Here is a 10,041-nt window from a genome sequence, read left to right on the forward strand (position 1 = left end):
TTTTTTAAAGATATATGTAAAATAAGAGTATGAAAAAATGAGATCTGACTCAAAGTTGCGACTTAAAACGCATGTTTTGTTTGTGCTGCACTGTAAGTCTTAATCATGTTACTAAGTTGATAGCATCTGCTGATATGCCTGCACTTCCCATGATTGTGGTAAAATATTTTGATTGAGTTAGTTTTAAAGGAAAATAACATTTAAATAATTGATAAATGGCACCTCTCTTTTCCAGGTATTTCTTCCTTCATCAACCATTTGCTAGTGGGGAACTTAAGCATATATACGAGGCGGCTTTGAGGGAGCAAAATATGCAATCTCATAGTGTCCCAAATTGGCAGAGGTCCCAAAATTTTGCATCTAATGTTTATTGTAATGCTATATATTAAAAAATTATCTTTATTAGCACTTAATTTTTTTTTGTGCACTTCAAAATTTTATTGTGCACTCTTTGTAAGTATAATTTTTTTTTTCTTTTTAAATATAAAAATTTAGAGTGCACAATGAGTATTTGGAGTGCCAAAACAACAACCTAAAAATAATTTTTTCTTCCAATTTTATTATATAATAATGCTATATATTCTAGTGAAACTTTAAAATTAGAGTTTTTGAAGCTTTTTTTTTTTGTTGGATTGTTTACAATTGAACTGCTTTTGATTATTTAATGAAAGTTATGTTAGTAGCTCTTTTTAATTATTATTTAGTGACATTTGTAAAAGATTTAATTGTAAGATGGATTGCGATTGAACTGCTTTTAAATATTGAATGAAAATTATGTTTGTAGCTCTTTTAATTATTATTTAATGACATTTGCATTGTAAGATGGATTAATACAACATGGTTCTAGGATCACAACTTGACTTGCATTATGATAATTACAATAAGAAGATGAATGATATTAACCTAAACCGATGGGAGACATAATGGCTTGAGTTCAGGCCATCTCCAACCGACCCGGCCATAGGGCCATAGGCTAAAATATAGTCTGTTTTGACACGAAAACTGTATCCAACCAAGGGATAGGGCAAAGAGCTTGTGGGTCCCACATGACCAAAATTAGACACCAGACCAGTGGAATGGCCAAAATGAGCCAGCTAGCCAGCCTAATGCAGTAGCCCAGCCCACTTGCAACGGCTAGCCACCGTTGGAATTTGAATTTTTTTTTTAGATGAATTTTTTTAGGGTACCTAAGCCATTCCTACACCATTTCTCACATCCCTTTCACCATTCAATACTATCTTACCTCATTTTATTTCAATTCTTCACATTCTATTCTCTTACCTCGTCCAATAATCTTTCCTTTAATTTTTTCAATAATTTTCAAATGGCCAACCAATTACATCTCGACACGTGGCACTCGAAATCCTATCTGAAAAATTATTAAGATAACATAAAGATAAGAAAATTGGAGAGTTACTCATTTTAGAGACACGTGACACTCGAAGTCCTATCCGAAAAATTATTAAGATTACATAAAGATAAGAAATCTAGAGAGTTACTCACTTTAGCAACACATGTCACTCGAAATCCTATCCGAAAAATTGAGATTATATTAAAATAAATCCATAAGCTTTTTCTTGTTAGGATACATATCCTTTAAAAACTTGGCATAGGGCTCTTGATAAAATTTTTACCACTTGTGCAAAAAGGTTAAAAACACCTAAAATACTTGCAAGACAAACAAGATAATTGTAGTATAACAGCTCAAACAAGATCGTTCTCCACAAAGATTATTAAAACAATTTATATTTAAAACCAATTCTTAATTAATTACTTAACACAAAGTTTGAAATTTTTTTTTGAAATTGTGAATTGAAATAACAAGACAATGAAATTAAAAAAAAAAATAATAGTAAAGAAATCGACAAATCTAACAAAGAAAGTAAAAGGTTTTGAAAATATTAAATTTAAAAGACACTAGGGTTCCGCCATCACCTTAACAATCCTATATAGTTGTCCCAATTATTTATGACTCATACATGCATATTTTGAAGGTTAGGTTTCCTAAGTATCTTTTACTTGGATCCCTAAATTAGAACATATATCAAACATGCAGCCTATCTGGACATTCTGATCAAATCTGAACATGCAAGACTCATAGAGCTTTATGAGAATCTTTTGAAAACCATGCAACCCTTAAGACGTGACATTTGCCTAAATGAAATTATTATTATTAATCACAAGAAGCCTTAACCAATTCCAGGGAAGCCCTCCAACCAAAATTGCATCAAATTACTTGTCTAAACATCTTAATGATTGCAAAGCATTAAGACAAATCGATAGTTTAAACACAATGATTAGTAATTCTAACATGCATTCTGAATATCACAAGTAAATTGAAAAGAAACTATATATTATTGTCAAGCCTCATGGCCTTGCCCTAGCTAAAGAAAGTTAGTTACTCATATTCATAATTGAAATCCAAAATATTATTAAGAAGGAAAAGATTGAAAACATATTGTATAAAAGTCTGCAAAGCTTTGTCCGAATTCTCTTTCAAAATTGCATACAGAAGAACCCTAAAGCTGACCAAGCTATTTATTCTACAATAAAATCCTTCCTAAAAAAGGTGTTGGCATAAAACTAGGAAACTAAACAAATTAACATAACTTAGGAAACAAAATCCTAAACAAACATGTAGAATCTACCACTTCAAAGATTGAGACGTTCTGAACAACTTTGTAGAAAGATCCAACTACGAAACTGCCATCTTGGTTGTCAAAAAACCCAAATAATTTTAAAGCACCACTCTGGCATCTTTGCGTGCTGGTCCTTTATTTATTCGCTATAATTCAACGGCTCAGCATAAAAATATGAAACTTTGATACAAATAAGATCAAAAACTTACAAAGCCATTCCAATTAGAATTACTTCGAAATTCATCTGTTTGATTACTTTTTACTCAGAAGAGATTCCCATGTCCTAGAGAATTATGAACCCAAACATCAAAGTTATCACAAAATAACTAATAAACTAATACTAAAAATAAGGTAAAAATATAAAATAATATCAACTCATCAGTAGTTGATCACATGTTATGCATTTGATAACACATGATAAAGGGTTTGTTTTCTTTGTAGGAATTTTGTCCTGGCATGGAATCTGACTGGATATATATGCATATCAAATGGGTAGGATGATGGTCAGCAAATTCGGACTCATTCCGTCATTTGTGGATGAACAATTCCACGCTTGCTAAGTGATATTTTCTTTGCATTAATGTAAAATAAAAATTTCTAAATTTCACATACACAATTTCTTTGACGTTATATGATTGCTGAGTTGTTTGGTGTTATTAGATTGATTTTCTGGGATTGCTTGTCGCAGCTAAAATATTAGAGTTAGGTAATATATTTTTCTTTGGAATAAGTTTTTGCTCGACACCAATCGGATTTTTATATCCCACACACCTTTATTAATTTTTGTTTATTGATCTTCATTCCATTTAATCCGAAAGCCGGAAGTTGATAGCGGTGTATGAACAGTAAAAATAAGTGTGTAGATAACACTATCCTTCAACGAATATCCAAAATACTTGGGACGGTTTGATTTCTTAGTAAGTTAATGTTTTACTCCTGTACGAATATGTAGTTTTTTCAACGGACGGACGGCCACGATCTTTTTGTGCAGTTATGCACACGGTGAGAGATCTCTCAACTCTGATAAATAAATTTGTTTGTTTATTACTGAGATAATCTGAATTATTAGCTACTTGAAAGGTGACCCTAAGCCCATTTTCCTTTAGACTTGGAGAGTACGCAAGGGTTATATATATGAGCCTCAGCTAAAGGGATTTGTTTGGGAAATTATATTAAGTATTCAATCCAATCGGTTATCTTTCTTGGAGCCAAAGTAATCCACTCCTAAATTAAACGAGACTCATTTATATTTTACAAGAAATTAACCAAATGAAAGTGGTGAAAAATGGTTAAATTCATTCTCTTCACTAGACTAAGATCTAGGTTCGAGTCCGCGGCCGGCAATTTCTCTTGATAGCCTATTTGTAAAAACGAAAATTAAGAGATTAAATGGTGTCAATTATAAAATTTCTACGGTGAAGATACATTATTTGTACATAGGATAATGAACTCATCCCCTAAAAAAGGAATGCAAGTATTATCCTTAATTAATTATGTTTGAAGAAGGCCATCAATATCCTAATAATTATGTTTGAGGAAGAAAGGCAATGGACAGCAGGAAACAAATAAAATGGCTAAAATGGAAGAGAGAGAAACAAGAAAAGAAACTTTAATACCTTGAACCTTAGTTTATTTTTATTTTTATTTTTAGTACATGATATATTTTATACTAAGGGAATGAGGAGTTTGGTTAAGCCACACAATGGACAACCTAATTTAATACTGAATTCGCCATCCATAAGATTTGAACCTAAGACCTCTCATTTACAAGTGAAGAGGAATACTACAAGACCGTAGTACTGAGTAGCCTTGGTTCTTTTTTTTTTTGGTACAACGATATATTTTAGAATAGAGCGTGAGATTAGAGAAATTTTTGTATTAGGAAACAAATATCCATGATACTATAATCCCCAGATTAAGGTTCAAAAAGTTAAGCAGCTCCTATATTATTAAATAGTGGTACCGTGGGTATCAAGTAATTAATTAACATTTGCTTGCTATATTAGAAAGCACCATATTCATATTGTTATCACAAAAGCTTTGAAAATGGCTAAACTACTCTCGGCTGTGAGAGCACACCAAATGCATGGCAACAAAGTTTCACAACTCGCAAAAGGACTAATAGCTCCTAAGTATACAACTCTTGTCGATCCTCCACCTCCGGAGCTCAAACTACCCACACATACTTTCTCCAGAGCCAATTTCAATTTCGACAATGGGAAACCCAATACAACATTCATAAATCCAATCCCGTTGATTGGCCTGATTGCCGGCTTGTTTAGTACCGGTAACCCCTGTGTTGATCTCTTTTTCAACGTGATCAAGCCGGAGAAAGCAAGTCCGGCTGAGGTGGAGGCTACCTGTATTTATTTGAAACAACTGCTGCCGCTGGCCTGGTCGCACAATCCGGTAACCACTCTCAAACTCATCTGTAATCTACGAGGTGAAAAATCCTATTTGGAAGCATTTGACACGGCCGCGTATTGGCTCCACCACAACCACCCCAAGACCCTATTGCGCAGCATCCCTTCTATTGCTGTGTCGTTTGGGTGTTTTATTGATCCTGTCGATATTTTGTACTTCCTTCTAGAAGGCCGGGAGAGGAGGAGGGAAAATGAAGAAGAGACAGATGCTGGTAGCGGTAGTGCTCAACAGAAAACCCTAGCAGAAATGACGAAGATGTTTACTGAGAGGTATGAGCGTGACCCGAATTACAAGTTGTTACACGATAGGGTTACAGATGTTTATGTGGAACAGTTGAACTTTGGTATGGAAATATTGAAGCGAAAATTTAAGCAATCGGATATTGATGATGATGATCGGTACTCCTTGGCCTATGAGATAACTGACGCAGCTGGCTGTTGCACCATGGACACCAAAACCATCAATGCCACTTTGATATGTGAAAGCATTGCGAGGAAGTTTTTTCCCCGAGAATCATATCCGGAATATCAAGGCATTGATGACACCCAATACGCTAAAAAAATTGAAGGTCGACTCAGGAAGGAGGTTTTGGTGCCCTTGGAGAAGGCCGGCTATTGTGGACGCCCAAATAAGCAAGGAAATCCCTGCGAGATTGAGACGTATCTGGAGGAGGTGAAAGCAGACAAGTCCAAGATTGACCCCGGTGCTTTGCTTCCACATCATATCATGGCCTTTGAGGATCATCCCAACGTTGGGGAAGTGGCTGAGCTTCAATGGAAAACAATGGTGGAGGGCATGAAAAAGAAAGGCAAGATGAACAATTGCTTGGCTGTATGTGACGACGGCAGAATACGCATACGGGGAAAGGCGAGGGAGGTCTCACTGGCTTTGGGACTTTTGGTGTCTGAATTGACCCAAGTGCCATGGAACGGAAAGGCGGTCAGTTGGCACTCAACTCTACAACCGATACAAGGCCATGATCTTAAGTCCAAGTCCAAATTTGTGAGGAAGATGGACTTCGAGGGCTCAGATAAATACGATCTTGATATTGAGGAAGTGCTTGACTCGATTTTGGAACTGGCAGTGAATGAGAATTTGCAGCCAGAGCAGATGGTCAAGAAGGTGTTTGTGTTCAGCAAGCAACACTTTAGCCATGAGGCTTATTCCTTATGGGACGATGATTATAATGAAATAAAGAGGAAGTTTGAGGCAAAAGGGTACGGCGATGCGGTGCCACACATAGTGATTTGGTTTATGCCAGATCTTTACTTAGAATGGGAGAAGATAGAGATGCCGTGGACACAACCGGGGATGACAATGTTGAGTGGCTTCTCCGAAAATTTGCTCAAGTTGTTCTTAGAGAATGATGGGGAAATTGGCCCAGAGCATGTCATGGAAGCCGCCATCTCCGAAGAGAAGTATCAAAAGCTGGCTGTAGTGGACTAATCTACATATATAGTTATGATGATCATCCGTCATCCATTTTAATTAGTTAGTTTTTTTTTTTTTTTGAGAATGGTATGAGGAGGCTTGATTTTATTTAGTTTTTAATTCATATTATCTATAGTTAACATGATGATTTAATGGTGGTAATATTATTTGCAGAGATGCTAAAAGCTGTGCAAATGCTCTAAGATCGCATGGTTATATGGTGATAAACATTGAAATTCTGCTGCTTCTCATATAGAACAAGCCGTACCCTCATTTACCTTTCATAAAATAGAAATTAAATATGTTATGCATCAGAGCAACTAACTTAAATCAGAAACCTGCAAGCCACTTAGTACTACGGTCTAGTAGTATTCCTCTTCGTTTGTAAGTGAGAGGTCTTAGGTTTGACTATCGTCAAAGGCAAATTTGAACCACATTATTGCTAGCCTATTGTGAGGCTAAGTCCACACCCCTCCCCAGTAGTGTAGATAATATCGTTTGTTAAAAAAAATAAAAATAAAAATCAGAAACCTACAATGATAGGATCAGAGATCAACATAATTGGAAAAGGAAATTACGGGAAAAGAAAATGCAAGAAAAGTAGAACAAACTAAAGTAAATTCATATCATTTCATTCATAGTCCTCTTTACATCAGAAAAAGGGTTTAAATACATCCAAAGATAGTAGCGTTCGAGGTGTAGATGGGTCGGAAGGCTGAGATAGTAATTTTTGGTGTTGGAGGAAAGAACGCGCTCCACGCACGCGATAGGAAAGAACGCAAAACTTTCATTCTCGCGACCTACGGTCCTCTGACGGCGCCGGAGCTTCATCTGTAGGCAGGGAGACGGTGCGGCAACTTTTGGGTATTATTGTAGCAATTCTTGGAAATAGTAGGAAGATTTTCTAGAGTATGTTGTGATAAATCATGTCAAATCTGTTTGAGGGTTCTAGGGCAAATTCTTGTCCATGGGCTTTTGCCATGGTTTCAGATTCCGCTCTTCTTCCCCGAAATTCGAAGCCACCATCTATGAAGGCCAGGACCTTTGCGTCAATTGTCTCGGATTCTACTGAGCGTGTTAGCTTGAGTCAACTCCCAATTCCTGTCATACGTGGCGACCAAATTTTCGTCAAAATTAGCGAGGATTTGTACCAACAACAATTGCAATCCTTCAGTACCAATTTAATTGGGCGTTTATTGTTGCGCAAGGGCACAGCCCCTTTAAAGACTGCAGAGCTCAAATCATCCCTCGAGGCTTTATGGAGGCCAGTCGCGCCATGGCTTCTCGTTCCGCTTGGTAAGGGTTATTTTGATATCCATTTCAATACTAAAGATGACAAGAGGAGGATATGGGGAGGTGGGACTTGCACGTTACCGAATGGAATTTTTCGTTTATCGGAATGGCAACAAGATTTTAATCCAAATGATATTGCACCTCCTACACATGCTCAAGTTTGGATTCGAATATATGGGCTTGGCCAGGATTATTGGCATCCACGCCACCTTCTTGAAATTGCGAGGGGAGTGGGTACTCCATTGCAACTTGATAAGGCCACGAAGGAGCGCCAGTTTGGATATTATGCTCGTGCTTTGGTTGATGTGGATCTAGCTGTTGACCTCCCCTCCTCCATCATGGTGGAGCGTGAGGGTCATAGTTTTCCCATTGATATAGTTTATGAAAAATTGCCGGACAAATGTAACCATTGTGGAATCTTGGGACATACAGTTGATCGTTGCCGTCACCTTAAGAAGAAAAATGTGGCAATGGATTCCCAACCTTCTCTAGCGGCAGGACGAAAGGTAAATAACAGAACAGAGTATCGGGTTATTCAAGACCCAAAAAGAAATGAATGTGTTGATCTGATAGTTGTTGATAAGATGCAACCTATTGAAGAGGTAGTCCATTCATCCTCTCTAATGGAGTTGAACTCTCCTCTTGTTCAGCAACCGGACAATCAACTCGCAGGTTTGGCAAATGAAATAATTGAATCAGCGGCCAATGAGATCATCAATTTAGTGGCTGATTTAGTGGTGAATGAGCCAATGGAAGTGACTAAGCCAACTATAGGTGCTTTGATTAGTAAGCCAACTAGGAAAGCATTGCAGGATGAGCAAGGAAAAAATGTAATTGGGGATGACTCGGAGTCTGACGAGGCTATCACCCCTCATTCTCAACGTTTTGAAGTTAATTATGGCGATTTGGGTACTAATGTTGGTCAGCTTGTGTGCCAGCATTCCTCTCCTAATTCTTCTGATCTTCAAGAATGTGCTAAAATTTGTGATATTGTTAATGAAGACGGAATGACTTTAGTTCTTTCAAAATCCCAAAAAGCAAAGATGAGGAAAAATATTAGAGATGGGAATATTTCTAAAGAAGTCAGGGAACCCTATCCAACCCGCTCTAGGGTCCCCACATAACGACTTGATTTATGAAGATTCTTTTTTGGAATGCCCGAGGAATGGGGAATGCTCCCACGAAACGGGTTCTAAGAAGAATGGTTCAACGTCATCGTCCATATTTAATCGGTATTTCTGAACCTTTTATTCAATTAAATTCTATTAAATTGTCTTTTTGGCGATCTTTACGCTTGTTTCCAGTTGCGGTTAATGACAGGGGTGACCTACAGCCAAATATTTGGTTGCTTTGTGATCAAGCCATCCAACCTTCTATTTTATTGGCAACCGCTCAACAAATCACTATTTCTTGTACCTTGGATTCTGTCAGTTGTGTTATCACTTGGGTTTATGCAAAAACGACAATTATTGAAAGGCGTCAGTTGTGGCAAGACTTGCGATCTATCAAATCCTCTTTTGTTAATGGTCCATGGCTAGTTCTAGGGGATTTTAATTGTGTTTTAGGCGCTCATGAAAAAAGGGGTGGGGTTCTTCCCAAGACTACTTCTTGTTCTGATTTTCAAGAGATGTCTTCAGCTTGTGATTTGCTTCATTTACCTACAAAAGGATTGCCATACACTTGGACGAATAGAAGAGGAATAAAAAATCAAGTGGAAATGAGATTGGACCGTTGCCTTGGTAACTTTCAGTGGATTGATGCATGGTCTTTGTTGGAATGTTCCACTTTACCCCGTATATCTTCTGATCACTGTCCTCTTCTTGTTTCTTTCTCAAAGTTAACAATCACTCCGAAGGCTCCGTTTCGGTTTCATAGTATGTGGTTGGATCATCAGGATTTTTTTCCCCTAGTTGAGGATGTTTGGAAGTCTTCTAATTTTTATGGTTGTCCAATGTATGTGCTTGGTGCTAAGCTTCGTGTGCTTAAGTCTCGCATAAAAGTTTGGAACAAGTCGGTTTTCGGGGATGTTAATATGAATGTTGATAAAGCTTTCGATGCTTTGGATGAAATTCAAAAGGAAATTTCCAGCTTGGGTCTTTCAGAAGAAAGGTTTACAAAGGAGGATAATGCTTCTTTGTGCGTGCAAAATGCTCTTATTGCACATGAAAATTTTTACCGTGACAAGTCTCGCATTAAATGGCTTTCTGAAGGGGATAATAATACCTCCTTTTTCCATTCCATGGTTAAAATCAGG

General features: G+C 37.1%; 2 protein-coding genes across 2 annotated transcripts; both read left to right on the forward strand.

Moving 5' to 3' along the window:
* The first annotated feature begins 4,685 nt into the window (after positions 1–4,685).
* Positions 4,686–6,509, forward strand: LOC126625594 (uncharacterized). Its single transcript, XM_050294647.1, has one exon. It carries the CDS (start codon positions 4,686–4,688, stop codon positions 6,507–6,509), a length of 1,824 nt encoding a protein of 607 aa, XP_050150604.1.
* Positions 6,510–7,420: 911 nt separating this feature from the next.
* Positions 7,421–8,911, forward strand: LOC126625595 (uncharacterized). Its single transcript, XM_050294648.1, has one exon. It carries the CDS (start codon positions 7,421–7,423, stop codon positions 8,909–8,911), a length of 1,491 nt encoding a protein of 496 aa, XP_050150605.1.
* Positions 8,912–10,041: the final 1,130 nt, after the last annotated feature.

Source organism: Malus sylvestris, chromosome 6, assembly GCF_916048215.2.
Source record: "Malus sylvestris chromosome 6, drMalSylv7.2, whole genome shotgun sequence".
In the NCBI taxonomy this organism is placed as follows: Eukaryota; Viridiplantae; Streptophyta; class Magnoliopsida; order Rosales; family Rosaceae; genus Malus; species Malus sylvestris.

Excerpts from the sequence above, each read along its gene's own strand:
- LOC126625594 (XM_050294647.1), top strand. The coding sequence starts at position 4,686 with ATGGCTAAACTACTCTCGGCTGTGAGAGCACACCAAATGCATGGCAAC.
- LOC126625595 (XM_050294648.1), top strand. The coding sequence starts at position 7,421 with ATGTCAAATCTGTTTGAGGGTTCTAGGGCAAATTCTTGTCCATGGGCT.